The sequence below is a fragment of the Vanellus vanellus genome (genome assembly GCF_965231255.1).
Source record: "Vanellus vanellus genome assembly, chromosome: 19".
Lineage (NCBI taxonomy): Eukaryota > Metazoa > Chordata > Aves > Charadriiformes > Charadriidae > Vanellus > Vanellus vanellus.
Genome location: NC_138924.1, coordinates 3,952,742 through 3,976,162, shown reverse-complemented (window position 1 = coordinate 3,976,162; position 23,421 = coordinate 3,952,742). Strand labels below are relative to the sequence as shown.

At 45.3% G+C, this 23,421-nt stretch overlaps 1 protein-coding gene across 1 annotated transcript in view; it reads left to right on the top strand.

The window, feature by feature from the left end:
• SPNS2 (SPNS lysolipid transporter 2, sphingosine-1-phosphate) overlaps positions 1–23,421 on the top strand; it is a gene marked incomplete at both ends in the record, with an annotated part of 140,387 nt that overhangs the window by 55,350 nt on the left and 61,616 nt on the right. The window contains one exon of the mRNA XM_082493036.1: positions 11,487–11,623. Coding sequence (XP_082349162.1) covers positions 11,487–11,623 — 137 coding nt within the window. The remainder of the gene's footprint in view (positions 1–11,486; positions 11,624–23,421) is intronic.

The window sequence follows — 23,421 nt, the reverse complement described above, 5'->3', positions numbered from 1 at the left end:
ATCCCCCCACGTTGGTGGCCCTGGCAGGAGGCGGTGGCTGAGGGTCACGTTCCGGCTGGGGCTACCAGCCAAACCAGCGTCTGTGCCCCAGCCTTCCCCGAATCCCTCGCTCCGGAGTGGGACTGAGACTGAGTTCGCTCTCCTGTGCCCGGGCAGTTTGTACGGTGTATTACTGAAGCGTATGACTTCTTAAAGGTCTTTTCCACCCAAAACGATTCTGTGATTCTATGATTCTGTAAGTTTGGTCTTTGCAGGGTTTCTCCTGCTTTGTAAATGCCACCAGCAGCTATGACAAACTCATGTGTAGAGGTTAGCAAGGTGTCCCTACTCTGGAATAGGCATTTATCTGTTAATTTCCTTTTAAAAACAAACCCAAACAAACCTGAAGTCTGTCTCTGGGATAAGAATATGTCAGATGAACATTTCTTGCAGCGTTTCCCTCAGTACTGTGGCACGAGCAGCTCTTGATTCCACTCTAAAGAGAAGTGGAAGTGGTTCCTATTGCGCTGTTTTTCTTAGGAAGCCGCTGCTGTCGGTGAATTACATTTAGCAAAGAATTTATTAGTAATACACCATACTTTCAAAGTGTCTCATCTCTCTCCTGTGCTGCTGCTGCTGCTGCAGGGAGTAGGTTTCGAGATGGATTTCTCTGCGAGATGAAATATCTCCTAATGCACACTAGTTAATGATTGGAAATTCAAATGTTAGTTGAGGTAGGATGCGGGATTAGTGGTGCAGTTGTAAAGAAGGATAGTAAACCTCATTTTAGGAGGAAAACAGCCTTCCCTCTCTGTCTCAAATTGGAAACGAGGACCATTGTTTCTCGTTACAGCAGATACAAATGATGTATCATTCTATTAAGATAATAACGGATGTAAAGTATTTTATTGCTAGTTAAATCTCATTCTCGGTGCTCAACGCAGATTTCAAGGATCAAGGGATTTAGATTACTCGGCATTATCAGCTTTAGGCTGTCGTTTCTGGGTGTGTTTGGGTGCGCGCGGTGGTGGGACGGCTGTGTGGACGATGGTGCGGGTCGCTGGTCCTGCCCTGAGGACACCGGCGCGCTCCTGGCCCCCGCCTGCACCGCCTGCCCCGCGCTTGCTCTGCGGCGCCGTAGATCAGGGACCCGCCAGAAAAGAGACAAGGGTCGTCCGCTGTCCTCAGCAGCCCCTGATTTTGCTCTCCAGGTGGGCACACGGGCTCTGGTACTGGCACAAGGCAGAGTCTGACCAGTTCTTCCAAAATGGTCTCACCTTTCTTTCCCAAGGCTGCTGCGGACACAGCTGTAGCCTGCGCCCGGCATCCTGAATGCAACAGAAAAAGAAAGATCTCAAGTACAGGAAGGGAATAGAATATAATAAATTATGCCTATGTTATTTAAATACTTTTCTCAAGACACGCGTCTCTGCTCCTGAGCCCTGGGTATGGGCGCCGCATCCTCCGGGCAGGTGAGAGCAGCCCTCCTCCCCGCTGGGGCGTTCGTTGGGATTGAAGCTCTCAGCTGGACGGAACCTCCTGGAGAACCACAGAGAAAGGGAAAAGCAAAACTGCTGTTCGTTCAGCTGCAGACTTGCATGAGCGCTAGGAGTGATTCCTGGCTGTTTCTACAACAGCAGCTAAGGTGGTTTCAGGGGTATTTTAGTCGTGTTGAGGAAAAAACCAATCTTGTAGGAGTGTCACTCACGATGTTGCAGTGCTGCAAAGCTGTTGACTGATCGGTGCACCTCTGGGACCTCATGTCTAACTCAGGATTGAGCAGAATGAATACGGATCCATCCTCATTGGCTAGCTAAGTTAATGAGTATCCCTGCAACTGATTACACAATGGCAAACCGGCCCGTGTCGCGCATTGAGCGAGCACCGAGGCTGCAGCCAGGAAGGGATGATGTCCTCTTTTGCTCCACTCTGTTAATTGGCGAAGTTTCTCAAGCAGCCAAAGTCAAATGGAGAAGAAATCGCAATGGGACACAGCTTCTGTTAACTGACTGGGTGTTTCATTACTTTACCTTGGGAGTGTGCATGTGCAGGGACGAGGTCACTTGTGGTTTTAGAAATGTAACTATGAACTGTGTTCCATCTTTTAGAAATAATTTTAGGTGCAACACGGTAACATGTTAATAAGCCATTACCTAATCAAGCTGGAAGAAGTGATGCAGATGCAATTTTGTCTTCCTAATTTTTTATTTTTTTTTCAGAATAACATGGGAATAGTTGTATCTGTGCAGACCAGAGGTCATTTTAGTATATTATTCAGTCTTTTTGTGATCAAAAGCACATATACAGGGCAAAAAATAACAGAACAGGACAAGATTATGGTGATAGTTCCCTGGTATACCCTATCAACTGGATAGCTGAGGACTTTCTGAACAAGAGGAGTTCTCTTTAACAATCCTTATGTTACTATTCTCCCAAGTTTTTGTCCAACCCTGTTCTGAAATAAGATAAACGCTGAGCTCCCATAGCCTCCTGTGATAAAATCCCAGTTAGGTAAGTTTTGCGCATGAAATACCTCCTTTGATTTGAATTTTGTGGCTGCCAGCCTTCTTTGATGCCACCAGGTCAGTCTTCTAAGGGAGGAGGTGGTTCAGTTTTCCCCTTTTTTGTGCTACTCATGGTGCTAGATCTCTCTATATCCCACATCAGTTGTTTCTATTCCAGTATGTTTAATGTTTTACTGTACAAGGCCCTGTTTCATCCTTTTGACGATTCTTTTTGATGCTCTCTGTACTCTTCCCAGTGATAACCTTTTATGTTACAGGGATGCAGTAAACTTACAAGGAGTAAAACTGTTTACTGGTAAAGAGGTTCTAATCTGTGCTGCCATCGGGGATTCGTAGGCAGTTACACCTAAACAAAAAACTCAGCTCTAATGCCCACTGAATCAAGCGGGAGTCCTTCCGTTGACTTTGGTCAGGAACCTAAATCAAACCACCCTAAAAGCATTTTGCAGAAATACAATTTGAAGTGGAAGTGGCTAGAAAACAAAAGGGGCCTTGACTTATTTAATCATTCATTTCCGAAAGGTAAGAAATGCAAAAGCAGAGTTTAAACAGACAGACAAGCTCATTTTCTGGGTGCTGCTGCGAAGCGTCAGCGATCTAATGCTGTCTTAGGCAATAATTGGCATGCCCTTTGTACGGCACTGCCATGGAAAGCAACCTCTGCCACAGCTTCCCATTCCTGCCCCCTCTTTTTGCCCACTGTGCAATGAACCAGGTTGTGGAACTGACCCAGGTGTGAAGATGTCGATGCCCAAAGGCAAAAGCGATGAGTTTGGGCTTTTCCTCCTTTCTCTTTAAATTATGTTCTGTGTGTACAGCTGTTCAAAATTTAATCTAGTAACAAGTTAGCTCCCGCTCCAACTAAATTTGCTGGACATCCAGAGAGACTGACCAGCCCAGTAAAATCCCAGCTTTTCCACTGCACGCTAAGATAAAGCGTTTTGAAGTACAGCATGATAGAGTTGGACCTCAGTGGATGTGGAAAATGGTTGTGAAATAATAACCTGTGAATAACCTTCTACTTAATTGCGTTAGCTATAAGCAAGATATGAACAGCCGAATCCTTAAATGCAGCTTCAATTTTGACATAATATTGGAAATTATTTTTTTAAAAAAGTGGAGAATCTGAGTGCTGTTTCAGATCTTGGCTTTTAAGTCAAAACTAGTTTTCCTTTTCCTGTACAACGCTGATTGCCTGAGTCAGACTGGTTTCAAACTTTGGATCGTTCTAGTAGTATTTGTGAGCCCTAAGTGAGAGGAGCATCGTTACTACTCCTTCGGGAGTGCTGATATGCTGTGGACTGTGGAAGTGAGGACCACAGAGGTTTATGGAGATGCTAGCTTAGGTGTATTGAAAAGCAGGCTGGAGACGTTGTTTGTCTTTCCTTTAAGTTTATGTGGGAGGCAGTACGTATTACGGCAGGGTTCGTGCTCTCTGTGGTGCATTGTGCCTGATCCTTTCTGGGTCTCTCTCTGTCTTCTGGTGCTGAGCGGTAACACCGCCGGCTGCAGGCACGTGCCGGTCTCAGCCCGGCAGCCAGTTGACAGCTCACTGGTCGTAGCCACTTCTCACTGGTGGTGATCAAACTGTCCTGTATCCTCCAAACAGCCCTTCAAACGGGCTCTTTAGAAGACCAGAATGACAGTAGTTCACGTCTTACGGCTTTGGGTTTGCTTCCACTGCTGGCCATGCCGCAGCACTTGCAGATGGATTAGTTGAGTTGAACATTTCATGGTTTGATTTGTATTTTAATGCTTTTGTCTGTAAGGCTCCTCCTGTCAGGAGCTGCCGTGGGACTCTAGTCTTTGCCAGTCCCGGCAGTGCTCAGTGTAAGGGTTGTTGCCCTTTTTAGGCTTCGCTTTTGTTGGAGTTATTTCTTGTAGCTGTTTTCTGGGCATTTGGGACTGCAGAGGAGTATTTCTCCATCCCGGTGCAGCAATGCACAGAGTGAGTGAAATACCTCTCACATCCGTAACATCACATACTCACTGCTGCATGGATCAATGATATACACGATGTATGGTAGTTTTGACAGCAATTACTTATATTTGACCATAGTGGTTGCTACTTTGCCCAGTACAGCTCCTCTCAAAGCTCAGGTGGCTTTAGTGTGTTATTGGATTGGTTTTCTGGCTATTCGTATCTGATTTTCTGTTTCCAAGGAGTGGATTTCCCAGCAATTCCCACTGAAGCAATTATTCTTGTTGGCTAAGGTGAACAAAGCAAGCTTTCAGGATATCCTTTTCTGGGAATATAAGGGCTAACTCTTGGAAGAACCTGGTTTCTGCAGCGAGGAAAAGGGGTGGAATTATCAGTACTGAATTCTTCCCGGGGCTGCATCTTGCGTGATGTTGAGTCGATGACAGACTTGCCAGGAAAGCTGTGTTCAAGCCTTGTCTGTCTTCATAACTCTGTTTTTGTAGCCGGGTTCTGACCCTGTCACAGCAAATGAGGCTGAGTGGTATGGTACAGCAGCCTTCTTCTCAATGTAAATGTGTATGTCAGCTGCATGTGTATGTAGTCATCCTAAACATGTTGTTTATATTTTATAGCAGTTTGCTCTAAGGAAAAAAACTGGCACCGCATGGTGCAACATGCTCCCTATGGAGAAGATGAGATTGGAGTTTGAATACTGATGAGGGGCATCTGCAGCGAGGGAAGCGCCATCTCGAGCATCCTGCCAAACAGAGATACACGAGAGAAATGTAAACAGTGGGAGTAATTAGGTCCACACCTTTTAAAGCACTGCTTTTCTCCTCATTAATTTGCTGAGGACACAAGCGTACAAGAATGAGGTGGTTATGAAATTCTCTATTTCGTCTTGGACTGTGATCTGTTCTGGGAGAGCATTTCAGGCCGTGTCCAAACCCAACATTTGTATACTTAAGTCCAGTTGATTTGGTGTGTTCTTGAGCCTTTTTTTTTTAAGGCTCCCATGTTTGATGCTGTCAGCATGTGACAGCTTTATATGACATACGGAACTGATGGTGTGTTTCAGAGCTCCTTACGCTTGTCAGAAACCTCGAGTCTGCGTGGTAGTCTGGACCCAGTGATCTTGCGTTCTGCACTTGGTGGAACACAGTAACGTGGTCCATCTGTTGGCTGTTGAATTAGAAATTGAGTAAAACCAAGACCACGTGGAGAGTGATGTAACAGTGTACCTATAGTAGAGTTTTGTGATAATGATGATTTCAAGGGTGATATTTTTTATGAGCAATTGTATTGTAAGAATTCATCTCCATCAAAAAATGAATGTTTTAAATCACATTGCTGAGTTTTCCCAGGGCCTTGGAGTGCCCCATAGTCAGATATCACTTGGTCTCATCACCGTGTTGTGTCTGAGCTATGAGGTTCAATGGTAAGTAGCATGAAAGGATCTCTGGTCTTGCTCAGCTTGGATGGTGCGGTAAGAGAAAAAAAAAAAAAAAAGCTTTTAATTGTGATTGTAGACCTTCAAGAATACCTTTAGCATAGTTATGGTCCTGTAAACAGGACACTGCTGAAACTGGCAGACCTATGTGGGGTCAAGATTTCTGTAGTTCACCCTGGGCAGGTCACTTTCCTGTGTCTTAATTTCTACTTCAGGGCTAAGGAAATTAATGATGTTTAACTTCCTTTCTAAATTGTCCCAAGCCTCACTGTGATTAAACATGCCATGTATGTGCTCAGTAGTAGTATTATAGCATAAAACTGTAATGCAAATGAAAATTTAAAAAAAGGAACATTGCAAAAACATGTCTCTGAAACAGAGGGGTTGGTCGGGCTGTTGGGAGGGTCTTTTATTCGCCATTGCAGGTAGACGGCAGCCGGTCCCATCAGCAGCTTCACAAGCACGTGCGTTTGCGACCAAAAGTCCCTGGAGTAGAAGTGGCTCGAAGAAAGCCCGGCAGGGCAGCGTCTCGTGCAGGAGGAGCAGGATTGTGCTTGTTCACACCCGTAAATTATCCCATCCAGAGGGAGCTGGGTGTTTAGGTATTCTCATTGTTTGGAAATTTGTTGTTGGGAAAATATTAACAACCTCGCAGCACAGCGTTCTTTGCTGTGTCGAAGTGGATTGTCGGTCCCTTGAGGCAGAGGCTGCCTGGGTCTGCCTTCCACAGAGCCAAACACGTTGTCAGCACTCAATTAGACGCGTACATACGGTTTCATGCTGACTCAGAGCTCAAAGATAGCCACTAGGTTTTTTTTTACTTGTCGAGCATCCCTGCATAGAGCGAGCGAGCTATTTTTACCTGAACCTGAACCTGAACCTTTCTAGAAGTATTCATGGTAGGAAAAAATAAACCCTGTGTGTGTGAAGTCAAAAGGGAAAGAAAGGATCTTTTCTCGGAGGTGCCTGTGATCCTCACAGCCTTCCAGTAACGGAGGAGCCTCTGTGAGTGCCCCTGTCCGTGCCTCGCTCCCCTCTTGGTCCTGCTGCGCGGGCGACCTGCTGGCAGGAGCAGCTCCTGTAAGAAAAGAGCAAGTGCGACTGGGACGGCAATGGGTTTGGAACCGAGGGGTGGAAGGCTGGTGGGTCAGAGCCGTTCTGGGGAACGGCTGTAGAGTCACGCTGGGAAATTTTTGTTTGGAGGGAAAGCAGAGAAAAATAAGAGCAAGGAAGCCTCGTTCCAGCAGGGAGGAGCTTTTTGTGACTGTTAAATATGAAGTCTATGTTTTCTCCCTCTCCTCTCATCTCCTTTGCTTCCGCTCTCTGGGGTGTTGCTTTTCCACGGGGCACCCAGAGAGCCCCAGAGAGGGCAGAGCTCCCCACCGCAATCCCCGGGCAGTGACCGAGGCTGTGCTACGTGAAGGCAGCAACAGAGGCCGGGGAGGATGTTTTCCCTCTCCCGTGGGTGTTTGGGTGGAGGAGAGGAGAGGGAAGTGTAAGATTTTTTTTTTTTTTAATATATCTTTTTTTAATGCTGTACATTTTTGTAATTCCAGCCGTGCACGGAAAAAGCTGGGCAGTGCTGGCTGGGACGGTGCCTGTGCACCTGTACGGGGTGGGACAGGCATTCGGAGGCAGAAATAGACACCGAGCCATCCTGTTTGGGCAATTATACTCTTCCTGTGTTCTCACCACAGTCGGCATTTCAGTGGCTCCGCCACAAAGGGAGGTATAAAGACAAATGTGATCTCCTTTTGAAAATACCTGTACTTAAAAGCGCCTCCCTCCTGGGGTGGCATTCATTATGTGTCTGTTGATTCATCTGTTGCTCACACCATAATTTGCTTCTGCAGAAATGTGTCTCAGCTCCACCCAGCGCTGGGACCAAGCTGCTTCTGCTGGCACTGTTGGAGGTCATTTACCAAGAGAAATTAGCTGTATGGCATACGTAATGGTGACTGACACGGCTATACCGGCCCACAGGTGCTCCGAAAGCCATCACTACCTTCTCAGTAGCTCATCCCAAATCCCAATGGACTCCTAACTCTGCCCTGGCTTGCGCTGTACGTCTCTTCAAGGGTTGGTAATATTCTGAGATGGCTTTAAGTGTAAATGGGAAGAGGAGCCCTTGATTGGGAAGAGGCAAACAAAACACTGGCCTCTGTCATGGCGCTCTCCTAATATGAAAGATTTGGGGCAGTGGGTTGAGCCAAAGCTGCAACTGCTGTGGTGTCACTGGGGTGTTAATTTTGGTCTAAAAATATTGGGTGTGGGTGAGGGCGAGGAGCAGAAGATGCTGTGGGAGAGGGGAGGGGAGAGGAGCCGGGTAGGAAGAGGCTGGCACAAGTGCCTGGCTCCTTAACGGGAGTGCAGCCCTCTGCCTTATGCTGTGCCCATCTTCCGCTGCTAATTAATCCTGTTTCTGCTGCCCTGCTCTCCAACTGAAGGCGCGGGCAGTTTTCTGTCTTCTGGATAAGAGCTCTCCTTCGTGGTGGTTAGTTGTCTGCTGGTCTGGAGTAACGCGGGTTTCCATCCCACCATATAACATGCCCTACATCCGTTCACCTCTGCGCTGCCGACCCGGTGTGCCGTTCAGGGGGCTCAGCTGTCGTTTGCAGGAGTAATTGCAAAAATTGATTCGTGCGAAATGCCTACAACAGGCCGATCCTTTTGACAGACCGCACAGCCGTCATATTCTGCATTTATTTGAGTCAATCAAGGCTCCAGTGCATATTTGGGTCATAAATACTGTGATATAAATTGCATTTATTATTATGACAGCTGTGTTCCATTACCTGTTATTTATTAGGGTCCGTTGTCCTTTCGTTTTACACCTTGTGGAGCTGTCAAGTCAGCAGCTTACCGGGGACAAAGCTCGCAGCTCAGTTCAGAATCTTCCAAAAATAAATTCTCCGAAGGGATTTGAGTAACAGCAGGATGTGTGCTGTTGGAAAGGCACTGGGTGATCTTTTTGTCACTTTGTTTTGTTGGAAAGAGGAGGTTTGTGCTTTTTGCCTACTTTTGCCCAAATTCTAGACTTTGCATTTATGATCCAGAGGTCACTGAAGCTAATAATCCCACTGATTAATGTGAATTTTGGATCACACCCTCCATCTCTCAAAGTTGAATTAATCAGGTTATTCGATATTTGAAACAGTGGGACGCTGACTTGGATCTTCCTAATTTTCCCTTGGAAGCTTTTTTAGCTCTGTGTCTTTTTACACTGTAAAAACAGCAGAATATCTCATTCTGAGATGAATGAATTTCAGTGTCCTTCCAAGGGGAAGGTCAAATTGCAATGGGCGCGCTGCTCTGTACGAGTCAGACTCATTTTCTGCTTCTCGTCCCCGATGAACCCTTCGTGCCAGGTTGCCGCACCCGCTTTGCGAGGTGCCGAGCGCTTTGGTGTTAATTCAGGAAAGCACTTAATCGTGGAATTGATGACTCTAAAGTGCTTCATGTAAGCATGTGCTTGAGTGCCTTGTTGGACTGGGGCCAGTGCAGATGTACCCTTGTGGAGCAGAGGTTTGTGAGCCGCTTTTGGTCTACTAGAGCCAAGTTCACTGGAGACCGAGGGTTGCAGGAATGGAGCTGGACTGTGCTGCAGGGGTGGGCGAGCGTGACAAAATGTGTAGGAAAATGAACATTTATTCCCCCAGGCAGTCCCTGTCCTGCCATGGAGCAGGGAACCTGGCTCAGCACAACGGTGGGGCTCTTGGGCTACCCTGAGCCTTGCGTGGGCCGGCTGGGTGGGAGCTCGCGTGGGCAAAGATGGGGGCTGGAGGCACAATGCAACAAGCAGCCCCGTCCAGCAAAGCTGGGCTCTGTGCCGGCAGTGGGGGGGCTACAAGGATGGGGATTTGGGGGGAGATGCAGGGACTGAGCCTTCTATCAATAGACCTTATGCGCCTCTGAGCTTCAGCGTCGCTCGCAGCATTACTATTGAAATATGTGTGATATAATGTTGCACGTGCTTCTTTTCATGTCTTAACACGTCTGCAGTATCTCCGTTTATTTTACTCTAAATGTAAAAAGAGTAAATCTGTAATTCCTATCAAATATCACAGTGCAAAAGTGATATACACACAATCATATGGCTCACAAAATATAGATGCAAATGGCTATGTATTATTTATAAAGCAGCTTTGACATTTTAATACATTAAAAAGAGACGTTTAAATCATTTCATAGTTCAGCATTCTGCACATTTTTGAGCTATCGTATATCATCATCCATGAAAAATTCATAATTTGGGTCTTAACCACTTTAATTGTATAAACGCATTCCAACCAAAGGGGTGTGTCCGCTGCTCTTGCCGGTTTTTTCCCCTATTCTATCCCCCCCACACCCCCTTTTACATTACTAAAAGTGAAGAGCTAGGGTTAGACAGTACCGAAAGCCCACCCCGCCTTCCAAAGACTGCCCCATAATTAATGAGAGTCATAATTCCGTGACTAAAGAGGGGTCTCCAGCGGGAGGTGTCCCTGCCCAGGGCAGGGGGGTGGAGCGAGATGATCTTCAAGGTCCCTTCCAACCTAAACCATTCTATGATCTCCGGCTCTTCCAGTGTCCCACCCAAATCCTTCTGGGTCTCTTGAACCCAAGACCGTCAGTGAAAGAAAAAGCTCATACTGCATGGCAGTAAAATCAATGCAGTTGCTCTCATCCAGATCTCTGATGTGGAGAGACAAGAGCCAGGTATAAATCAGCTTAAAATCTGGCAATTGCTGCCGAGTTCCAAATCAGTCGTGAACACGGTGTGGGCGGCTCGTGTCAGGTGTTTGCAGTGGTGTCACTGGGCAGGTGGTTCTGCACTGGGCTGGAGGAGTGGGTGCTGAAGCTGGGGAGGTTTTGCAGAGGTTGTTCTAGCGAGAGCCTCGTTCCTACTGGGGTTAATGCTTTGGGTTTTTTGGGGGGGAAGCAAAGGGGAAAGGTGAACTCGTAGTTTTTCAGAAGAGGATGTTCCTGGGCTGTTTGGGCTTTGTTAGGTTAAAACGCTTTCTTTTAATGACATTGTTGCTCAGTGATGGGTTTAAATACAAGTTCAGTACTGGTTAAAGGACCTGATGAGGAGACAGGAGTTTTCTGTCTAACGACAGGGCTGGTGCCAGTAGGGTGATGGTAATGTTAACTGCTTTGCCTCACTGCGCCACAGCTGCCTTAAAATACTGCCAGGAAAGATGAAAGAACTCCAGTTGCTGTGGCCTGTTTGTCTCTGGTCTCTGCTGCAAGAGCCAACAAGGAGCCCTCACCTTGCTTTCCGTTGGCTTGAAATTCCTCCCAACTTCCACTTCCCCTTCTCGGTGACATTTGGGCAGAAGCTCTTCGTTTAGTCAGTCCTGGTTTTGCCCATCCCCGCAGCAGACTGCCAGGGGCTGGTGCTTCCCCGTGTCAGGCAGGTTCACAGCTCTGAAGTTTCTCTGGGAATGAAAAATCAGTTTGATTAGGGAAACGCTGACTTGTGAAGGCCTGGCAGCTTTGTAAGTCAGGGCTGCAGAATGTCTAATTAAATGGAACTGCTCTCTAGAGGGTTTGGCTTGCAGAAAATCAGTTTTCATGTTCTTGGCCTGGTGTTTATTAAACGTTTCTTTCCTTTTTCTCTCCTTTGCAGTTTTCATCTGTAGTTTCATGGTTGCGGCACCTATCTTTGGTTACCTCGGTGACCGTTTCAACAGAAAGATCATTCTCAGCTGTGGGATCTTCTTTTGGTCAGCTGTCACTTTCTCAAGCTCCTTCATCACGGAACAGGTAAGATCTTCGCAAAGCTGGACGGTATGTTCCTGGAAACTCCCCATTCCCCACGCCAGCGTGCCCGAGGGGAACGTGTCCCTCTGCCATGTGTTTGACGTACAGTGTGTTGCAATACCTGACCTTTCGTGGGTAAAGTGTGGTCTGTGTAACTGCGTTTTCTTATCTGTGAAAGCTGTTATTCATCCGCATTCATGAAAACTAAGAGGTGAGGTATATCTAAGCAAGAATTTCTGTTGATAATAAGGGTTTTGTTGTGAGGGCGATTCTAAAGAAACTTTAAAAGGCTTTAAAATAAGACTTGAAAAAAAGATATCCATGTCTATATAGTGCCTCTATTGTCTTCTGATATGTAAGAGAAGTTGTTGGAGTTTGTTGGGAGGTCTGCTTGTGGTATGTTGGATGACAAAACGCATCTAGCAGCGGTTTTACGCATGCGCTTTGTTTCCTGTCTGACAAAGGCGGTGAAGGTGGACGGTAGCATAGGGATCAGATGTAGTTTCAGCTCCTTTAACGCTGGTTGATGGATAAGGCTGGGGAACTGATGATGGAGTTGTCAGGCTCACTTAATTTTGCCAAGCTATATGCGCAGCATCCCTCACCTGCTTTCCGGGCAGCCACAGTACCCCATTTCGAGGTCTCCTCGTTGCATTAATTTTCTTGCCTGTCAGAGGCACTTGGAGGAAACAATGATCTGGCAGTTTCTGTGGAAAAAATATCCTCTTGTTTAAATCATGTTATAGAGGAGGTTTAATTGCTGCAGGTGGCAGCATTCCTGGAGAGACAAATCACAGCTCCTGGCATCATCAGGCTGATTTCCCCAAGGGAGGCAGGGGCATTCCTCATCCGTTCTGTCCAGCCGCGTTCCAGAGATTGCAGCATTGTGGTCACGCCTAAAGAATGACAACCGGGGACTAAACCTCTCCGCCCTGCTCCCTCCTGCCCACGCACATGCTCTGCAGTTTCTAGTAACAGAGAATTTCCACCCAAAGTGGGCAGTGGCAGTCACGCGTCTGGCTGGCTTTCGTGTTGCGTTGATTGTTGCTGCATTTCTAAAGATAAATGCGTATGGCCAAATGTAGAAGCCTTTAACTCAGTAAATCACTCTGGTTTATAATTGGCTAGGAAGCATCCTTTCCAGAGAAAGAACATCTCCCATATAAAATGAAGAGGGTGGTTTAGTTTTCTTTTCTTTTTTGTGTGTGTTTTTGTTATTGTTTTTTAAATTTATCTCCATAACATTCTGCAAAAGCAGCTGTGACCAGAGCTCAAAGAGGGAAGCATTTTATGAAGGAACCAATTACCTGCTTATAAACGCATCTCACGTTATGACCGCACATTCATGCTCAGGTTCTCGTCACTCTCTCTGCAGTGGATCTAGTCCTGTAGTTGCCGAGAGTGGAACACTGGAGCTGGACTGATGTAATCTACGTTTTCAGAGTTGATTTTCAGTTTAAGGATTTGGGGCGCATTAGCCAAAGTAGTTCATGGATTAATATACATGGTCATCAGAATACAGGAGCTCAGAGTGGAAATGGCATATTTTTAGCCCAAGAAAGGGAGAATAGTGTTTATAAAACCGGATTATGTTTGGAATCCAAATCGCAATGTTTTGGAAGTCACAAAAGAGACAAGATCAAAATAGCCAGACCTGTGTTAATTCCTCCTGGATTTGCATCAGTAGCAACTCTGGACCCAAACTACGACCTTGGACAAAAACCACCCCAATACAGACAAGAGTCCCCTTTCCCGATTTTACTGTGATCCTCACCTCTACCGGAAAACTTATCTGTGAAGCAAGAGGTCTCGTGCCCAGCTCTTCTTATCGACTCCAGGAGATTATGGAAAACTTTGCAGCTGCTGTATGGATGTGCTCTACCCAATGGCTGCAGCAGTTGAGCAAGGTCATAAGAATATAACCCCGTCTTCACATGGTATCCCTACCACTTTGGTGTCCTTTTTGGAGGCTTGGTTGCTAATTGGGAAGACATGCCACATTGAACAGGGTAAATTCCTGAATTACTAATGAGAAAAGGGGTCAAAGAAGAGCTGATGCAGATTTTTTTCTTTATCCAGTGACTAACTAGGCATTTTTCCTGATCTTTGTCTTCTAGGAATCATTTGAGGAGCAAAACACTCGCTCTTCTCTCAATATTTTTTCTTTCTTTCTTTTAAGGCTGTATGTGTGTTTGTCAGGGAGGAAGGCTAGGAGGTGAAATATGAAAAACTCTTTGCTGGCGTAAATAAAAGCAGTAGTGAGGCTACTGTCAGTAGGTAAGTCCACATGAAAACACCAGGCTAGAAGGAGCAAGTTGGCACAGGCTGAGCCCATTGAAATACAGTAAACCCCTTTTTTGTGGCGACAGGAAAAATACTGAACTAGGCGAGAAATGATAGCCATTGCATAGAAATAGCAAACCGTCTTCAGGGATTGCCTGCCTTCAAATTTTGACAGTGTCTAGTGCCTCGTGCATGCTATCAGTGTGTGATTAAATAGAGTACACATCCGCCGAGTTCAAATTTGGAGTGTAAATGGAAAGAGACAGCTTAACAAAGGCAGAAGGCAGCTACAGAGCTGGTGGACTCCGAAGGCACCCAATTTGTAATGGGTTTTGGCAGTGTGTTGTTAATATTAGTTTCTTGCTAAAATTTGGACACTTAAACGAAAACAATCAAAATGCTATCATTTGACTGAGTATCTTGATTATTTGTAATTTATTGTGCAAACGAGCATACGGAAAAGGACATGTTAATTCTTATCTGTCAAGTAATTCAATAAAGAAATACCGATGTGGCAAGAAGAGGACACGGAGTGAGAAACTATCCCAGAGTGATGGATTTTGATCTGGAAAAAAGGATTGGAGCACAATGAAACAGTTCATCTAAGATACTATCTAAATGCTATTTCATGCTGTTTGGGTTAGAAAGAGAATGACTGAAAATCGGCAGATAAAGCAGGGAGTTTGATATATATGCCATGCAGATGCGTAGTTGCTAAGAGAACACTGCATTAAGGTTTGTAACCATTTATTAAAATATCCTTAGTTATTTATTACCAAATAACTTTGGGTTCTTAACATGGAATAATCACCGTCAAATAAATGAAGAATGACTCTCATCCGCTACTAGCTACTAAATAACTAAATAATAAGCTCTCACAAAGGAAAAGATAATCAGACCAAAATTTAAGGGTAGTTCCAGGGTATACAGGAGGTAATAGTAACAGAAAACAACAATGCATTAATTCCTTGCATAGCAAAATAGAAACAGGACAACTAGATACTTAAATGTTTGGTTACTCTTCATGAAGTCTTAAATTACCTTTAAAACAAATCAAAATAAGAAACCCAAATAAATACCATATCAAAGAGTGATTCCATAAATACTCCTGGTTTCATGGATAAAAATAGCTAGTGATAAAGTTACATAAAGAAAATAATCAGAAAGTAACAAGGCTTAATTGATAATATTGAATAGGTTACTTTTTATTCAGTCAAATAGTGCGATTTGATAATTTATATTAGAGCACAATTTCTCTATAGAAAAATAAGAAATGAGTCGTCTGCTCTCTGATACTTGCACGTTTCTGCTCTATATAAAACTGTTTAGCATTTCCTAAAATAAAAGTTGCGTAAAAAAATCATTAACAAACTTGTTCATTAATCTAAGATTAGTTAAATTTGGTACATATTTAGACATTTCTCTAGATTAACTCCATTTATAGAAACTTCAATGGAGTATGTATATATCTTAATTTGTATTTTGTAAGTACAAACACCTGCTTAGAAATTGCCTCCCTTTTAATCAGTTCTGCACCTGCGGGTACACAAATTTTGGTACTTTCACCTGCAAACCCCTTTCTTGGGCTGTTTTGGCTTTTGGCAAGCTTTGGGAGAAAACGCTGTCTGGTTGTCGGTTCACGCTCCGTAATAAAGCAGCAAAAAACAAGCGAGGAGCCGTGCAGTGTGGGGCTGTATCACAGAGACAGGCACCGAGCACGCAAACTTCGCGGGGTTTCTCTTCCAGAATGCATTTCTATCCGCACAAAAAGCTAAATATGTGTCTGTCTTCCTCTGCGTCAATGCAAACTCCGCTTTAATAAGTAACCAGTTTTTCCTCTAGCTGGCGTTCTGATGAGCGCAGTGCCTGTTTGCCGGGGTTGCGGCTGAGCATCTGGAGCAGGTTTAGGTTCCAGGAGCTCACTGCGAAGAGTCTGTAGTCCCAATTGCACCGTTTCTCTCTTTCTGCATAGTTTCACGGGAAACAACCTGGGTTATCGGGAGCGATCCGGCCGTGTGCCGAGGGTTTGTTTCGGGCTGCCTGGACACCCATGTCTATTAGTCATAATAGTAGTTGTCACAGCCGACTTCTTGGGGCAGAAATTTGTTGTAGCTGAAAGTTTGCTGCGGGTGCTAACCTTCCTCCCCCTCTTAGCGCCAGCTCCCGGGAGAGCAGGACCCTCGTGGGCAGACACCGCTTTCTTAAAGCAAGGAAGAGCCTGGAGGTGGAAAATCGCAGACTGTTCTCCCGGTCTTGTGAAACACTGCTATTCCCCGGGTAAATATCCTGAATAAAGCACTTTTCTCTGCGAAAGGGATGCTGTTTTACACACGAGCAAAGTATTCTGCTGAGTGGTTTGGCTCCAGCAGGCCGGGAGACCGAGCGCACCTCATAATCAGCCAGACCGGGCTGTGGTAATGTGGGTTTGCTGGGAGACATCAGAGCGGCGCATGGTGGGAAGTTTGGAAATGGAAAAGCAAAGAATTAAGAAGGCAAACCAGGAATGTGCTTTTGAATCCCCCGGTTCTTGGTAAATATTTTTGTTTAAATGTTGATAGAGCTAACGTGATAAAACCTTTTTGCTCCCGCTGCAAGTAAATCTGGATAGGTATTTCTACTACTGTTGTTTTTCTTTTCCTTTCCTTTTGATTTATCTCTGAAAGAGGAAGCAAATAGTCCACTGTGGAATTCCAGTTAGCCTGCAGTGCTTGTTAAAGTCCCATCTTTCAGACTTGCCAGATGTATATTTATTTCCCAAGCTTGTCTTTCAAGGAGTGCTAAGAGAGAAGCAACAAATTATGTGCAGAATGGAATAAATGGTTAGCTGGGTTAATTTTAAAAAACATAAACATAAACCAACCCCACCCCCTACACACGATGATTCACTCCAAGGACAAGAAAAAAAAAAAATTTAGTCTTACATGCTCTGGCAGAAGTTGTATTATAAAACATACTGCTTCCACTGTGCAAGATAAATCCACAGTTTGAAAAAAAAAAAAAAAAAAAAAAACAGAAACAAACAAAACTACAAGCCCCAAGCCATCGTTTTATGTATAAGAAGGGTACGGAGTGTTATCTTTGAAGTCACCATGAATTACTGGGATGTTTATATCCCACTGTTCCATCCTATTGTTATTGAACAGAGCTCTCTTTTAGAACGAAGGCAAATTAGATTCTCCTAAGCGACTCTGTGCAGTCTGCTGCACATCCATTCAATCCCAGCCCTCACACGCGATTCCTGACAGTTCGTGGGGCTGTTGCAGAAATTGAGGCTGGAACTAACATGGGATGTTCATGGACAGAGGCGGTCAGCCCGCTCCGGTGGATTTGCCAGCCTTTAATATGCTACTGGAACCCTATAGATGAGCATATGCTGTTGACATTTGGATTTCTGCGCGCTTGCCCTTTTGCTAGGCTGCTCGGGAGAAACGCAGTCCAGTTATCCCGGAGGAGAGATGAGGGTGGGTACCATACTGCGGTAGTGCTGCTATTCTGACCGCCAGCGGTGCCAACGCTCAGATTTCTGGCTGCTACTGTTAGGGTGGTGTGTGCCACGCTGGCATCGTGCCCTGCACCACTGCCTGCCAGCTGTAGCCTGCTCCTGCTTTGCTCTGTTAAGATCAAACATGACAATCCCTTCATCTCCTCTTCTCCCCAGCTCTCAGGACTCCCTCCCTGCCACAGGAGAGCTGCTGGGCTGGGGGGCAGTGGGTGCCAGGGGAGGGGGGATGCTGTGCTGGGTGGCTCTGAAGTCCCAGGAGAGAGGGGAAAGGATAAGGCTCTTCGCCACCACTTCACACTGTGGAGTGAAATTCCTTACGGACTGATCCTGCCTCGCTTTCCCTCTCCCGTATGTCTGAAAGCAGATGCTTTGAAGAACGATAATTCCCACCGCCCCCTTTAGACCTGCCTCCCCCTTCAGCATCGTGCTGTGCAAAACTCTTCCTTGCGCTGCAATGTGCTGGTGAGGGCATTGCCCATCAGGAGAAGAGATGGACATACCTCAGGGCTGGTTATATGTACCTACACCTGTCCGGCTGCTCGGCATGGGCATGAGATCTCCAAAACTGCAGTTCTCGGGAGGTCGGAATTGTGGGGTTCCTGGAGCAGTTCTGCAGTGAGAAGCTGCCTCTGTGTTTCCGTGGTTGCTTGGCTCTCCAGCTCTTGCTAGGACGAGGTCAAGACGTAACAAAATCCATGCTCCCTGGGGTTTCTATGGGAATTGAAAGGCACCATTTCTTTGAATCCTCTCCAGCAAGAAAGCACCTGCAGCTCCTTCCCAGTGCTATTCCCAGCACTCTTATCTGTTGTACTGTTTTGCATTTTTTTAATATGAATTATGTGAGGTGCACTGTAGGAAAAGAATACTCTGTTGGTTATTCCGTCAATAACAAAGCATTGGCCGGGCTGGTCTTAAGGTTTTCTGGGTATCTGTCAAGGCTGCTAGCATCTCCAGCACAACCGATAGCAAATACTGTGTGGGAAACTGTTTTCATGCAAGAGCACCATCCTCCCTTGCACAGACAAGTGTAATGATTTGAACTCTTGAATCTTGGGTCCTCATTGTTCCCTCGGATTTTGCTGACCTAGAACAGAAGAGATGGGAGAAGATTTATATAGATGAAATAGTTGCAGCTTGCTGAAATAGAGTGCAGAATGACTGTCGTGTGTTTGTCTCCTATCTGCTTTATATTCCTACCTTGTCCCTTTCTACATGTCCCTCAGGAAACTATAAATGAAAAACCGGTTAGGGTGTTGTCAGAGCATCAGCCCCCAAAAGCCAATCTGTGAGAGGAGGCGGCTTTTCATAGGTGTTATCAGAAATTGAAGTGTTGTATCTTCTGCTCCAAGTTGGTTCTTTTTTCCCTCCAGTATCTACATCTGTGTATCTGTACAGCATTTGGGAAGAGTTATTGAAAACACAGCTGGTGATGGCTGCTGTGAGAGAGACAGTATAGTTCCAAAGATTACTCAGCTTATTCATGTGGTGAGAAAAATGAACTTCAGGACACTATCGTAAGGAATATCTGTACCGTACATGGCATTCCCTGTCTGCAGTGCGTCTGGAAGAGGGTCGGTTCTGCTCTCCCCCCCCAGGACCCAGGAGCAACCAAGATCACACCCCCCGGGTAGAAGCAGCCTGGCACCACGTCCCCTTCAAACTTCTCAAATCACCCCATCATCTGCTGTTACGTTCATAAGTGTGCCTCCTGCCCTCTGCTACCTGCCCTTGGGTCGTTAGTCGGTCTGAAATGGCGCAATATCTGAATCAAATGCTGCGGATGCTGAAAGAAGAGGTGTTTCTATTGGTGGGTGCCATAACTCACCTGAACTGACGCGTGCTGCTGTGGAGGCTTCTGGCATCGGTACATTGAGCTGAAGGCGGCGATTTGCACTGAAATGTCAGAGCTTCTCTTCAGAGCTCAGGCGTTTTCTGGAGCAGGCGGACAGAGGTTTGTGCTGGGAACGTACCAAGGAATAGGCTCAAGGCTTAACGCCAATTTGCAGTGGGTCTGGGGGAGGGCTCCCCATAATTGCCTACTCCTTTTTTAGAGAACTGTTGGTTATCCAGGTTACTGGAAGATGTTGCAATCGTTATCATAGGGTCTGGGATTGTGGTCTCCTGCTTTGGAAGTCTGTGGGAACCTTTTGTGTGTCTTTGTGGGAATTGAGTCAGACCCGACATCTTTTTAAATCAATATGCTTACATTTAATGCTGTTTCATCGGATCATGAAAATGCCTGGAGACAACAGCTGGGGACTGCAGTGCCAGCATGAAAGATCTTTATAGGCCAAAGACCTTTACAGCTTTGTCCCATTTTTATGCAGAAACCTGAATTTAAAGTCTCTAGGTTGAAGAGTAGGAAAGTTCAGCCGCTATGTCAGTTAATGGATGGTTCGGAAGCGATGCCTGTTTGTACCTATCATCTTGCCTGTCCCGCTTTTATTGTGTGGGAGCAGGAAATCTCACCTGGGTCAGTTACTTGCTGAGGAGGCAGATGGAAGAAGGCATATTTATTTCATTGCCAGGCTGTGCATGTCTTGGAAGCATTGCTTCTTCTTGTGCTGTCTATTAAAATGTATATTCTGCTTGTGGTACCGCAGCAGAGGTCTAACCCCAGAGCATGCTGATGGGACACAAAAAGGATGTCTCATTGCTTCAACCCTCTCTTATTGTAAGGCTCTATAGCGCTTTATAAATAATTATTACATCATCTTAAGCTCTGCCCCATTCAAAACATCCTAGGAATGGAAGAAAGGGGAAATGCTCCTTAAAAAGACTAGGATTGAATCAGCTGGGAAAAAAATAAAAAAAAAGAAGGAAAAAAAATATGTAATGCTGCGTGTAAGTTTAAGTTTCCAAGCAAATGTAAAAAATATAGAGTAAAGAATGATAAATTTTCCTATCAGCTTAATGTGATCCTGGCAGTAGTAGTTGCGACCTGAGGAAGAGGAGTCATTCCTGGCGCAGTGTTCCATGGTCGCATGCTGTGCTTCAGCAGTTGGGGACCTCTGGCTCGGGCAAAAGAGTTGGGGAGGCAAAGCACGTCACTGCTGCAGCATCTGGGTGGCACCTTGCCATCCTGTTCCTTTGGGAATGGGCTTCCCCAATAATTGTGTATCGAGGGTATTGAGAAGATGCCAAGTTGGTGGGGTAGAACATGTCTCTTCATGCTGCACTGGGGTGTGAAATATGGGTCTGGAGAAACATTGCTGTTTTTTAAGGATGTAAGCTGATGTGTACTTAGCATGAATGTAAACGAGGCAGCTTCTGCTTGTGTTCTTGAGGCTTCTGACTTGGGAAGAAGCATGATGCTTCAGGAGAGTTTGAGTATCGATGCCTCACAGACGAAGAAAACAATTCATTTAACCCAGTTTTAGGCTCAGTAGGAGGCCTGAAACAAGGGCCTTGGTGGTTCTTGAAACTTGTGCATATTGTCCTGAAGAACAGGATGCAGCAGAGGGAAAGTGTTATGCAGCCTCTTTGGCTTGTGTTCAGATGCAAAAGTATGGATTTGGGCCTTTCCTTGGTTGAGCTCTTGGTTCCCCACTGCTACAAAAGCATCAGTCATACTACAGGAGGCGTAAGTGCTTCTTCAATGGCACACGCGGTCTGCGGCCTCCTGGGTCATGCATAAAGGCTGAAAAAAGGACCATTGTGTTCCGAGTAATGTGCAAATAGTGTGAAGATGGGAAATGTCTTACAGTACTGGGTGCTAAATTAGTCTTTTGAAGTGTTGACATTTCTTTTAAATGCGTAAAGTTCACGTGCCACACAAAACAGTGCATTTGTAATTCAGATACCGTTGAATTAGAGTACTAATCTCAAACCCATGTAATAGATTTTGAGCTGGAAATCCCTGGGCACGGTGCTGATCATCATGTCTGAAAACATGATTGACAAAGTCTCATGAGAAGATAGTGACAAAACATGCAAATGCATTTAATACAGTTAAATAGGATTGTCAGTCTGTCAAACAGGCTGGCTGTAGAGAATGAAATGAAGCTACAGCGTGACAAAACCTTGCCAATTAATAACGCTTCAGCTAGCCATATAACAACTGCTCAAAGAAGATCATGAATAATAAGAAGGTGGGAGGTGGGAGGAATTGGTAGATGCGTGTTTCTCTTTGGAAATCTGATGCTGACAATGAGACCCCCCTCAGGTGTAGGCCCAACGTCCTGCAAGGTCGGCCTTCCGTACGGTACCTGGGGGCTTCTGGGTCTTGGTGGAGCCGGCAAGCCAGAGAGGTGGCAAAACAGACAGCAGCAAGAAAAAATGTCAGAGTTTGGAATGATTCGGATGGCTTTTCAGCAAAGTTGCCTCAAAGGTCTGACCTGCTGGTGTACTTAAATTTTTAGCATATGCAAAGTAAAATGTGCCAAGAATCAGCGGAACCAACAGTTGCTGGTAAAGTTTCTGGGACTGTAACTTTGTTTGTGGTAATTTCATGCAAACCTTGGGGCATTCCACTAAAACGTGTCCTTCGTGAACTCTCAAAACTTGTTCTGCCCTTGAAAATGCATATAGTTAGAGCAAAACACTCACACCGGGGTGTCTCAGTCATTGCCTGATGCTTTTTTCAAAGGGTGCTGAGGAATCATAGTTTGTGCAGTTGTCTCGGGGATAGGTACATGGGGTTGCGCTCTCCAAGAATGACACCTGTCTGTTGGATTTGACTAAATTTTGTTTTAAGTGTTGGTCCAAACCAGAGTGTCTGAGCCAAGGCCGCCCGTCAGGCTGATGTGGTTAGATCTTACACGTTTCTATGGGTATCACTGAAGGTGAAGATGTTGTTAGTGTTATTTATCAGCACCTGTGACTATTTGTTCTGAAGAATCTGGTAGTTGTTGGCTCGTATTCAGTCTTCGCTTGTGCCACAGCTGTGGCTGGAACACAGCACCCCGTTACCGCCTCTGAATATTCTTTGGTTTCACGTATGCCAGGTCATATTCCAGCTATTAGTATTTGAAAACTTATGTGTGTCAAGAGCCTTGCATTGTTTCCGCAGTTGCAAAAATATGTTGTAGATCTCCCAATCCCTATTTTTGTGATGATTTCATGATTGTCTTTGCACGTCTCAGGAAGGGAATGGTGATAGTGCTGACTGCCAGAGATATTTGTTGCAAGGGCTGATAAGTGTGTCCCACCTGACAGATCTGGAACAAACAGCAACAGTTTGCTTCCGACCCAGAACTATTAAGGTTCTCAGGGGAGCAGTTTTGGAAGATACATTCTGGCCGAACTGCGTGTAATGGTTTTGTAACACGGATAAATGACCACTGTTTCAGCCGTATGAAATGCTACGGAATCCTCCGTTCGTGTCTTACACCCGGGCCACAAGGATGAAAAGGAGTGCTTTAACTCAGTGTCCTCGCAGGTGCTGGTAACATAGGGCTCTTTGTGATCCCTGTGATTTATTTGAAAACATCAGCCTTTTTCTTTAAGGTCTGTTTTATAAGTAGCTATGCACGTGGCACCCCACCGGATGGTGTTCTGGTGAATAAGCAAGGTAATCTGTTATATTCCTTCCAATTACGTTCCAGACCCCTGTCATTAATGCAATATTAATGACCAAGAGACTAAATTGAGAAGAACATAAATCCCACCATTTGAGTGTCGTGTCATATTTTTACCACAGGCAGGTCAATCAGATGAAATGCCCTTCAATTAGAATGCTGAAATGCTGCTTTGTCTTAACTGAGGCTATTGTCAGGGCTCGGTGGTGCTGCTTCATCACCCAGTGTCTTGTAATTACATTACCTAATTGGATGGAGAATAGGAATTAGGCTTACTCTTTTTTTCTTTCCTTTTTGCTTTTTTTTTCTGTGGTGCTATCCAAAGGTGGCTGAAAAATGATAGAAGAGCGTCTCAGGTCTGCCACAGTTTGAAGGGAGGGCAGCGCTGGGAATTGGGATTTCAGACGCTGCAATTTTAATGTTGAAAGGGAATTTCACGTTCAAAATTTGCAAGTAGCTAAGAAAATCTTGGCCCTGATTTTTGTACCTGCAAAGCA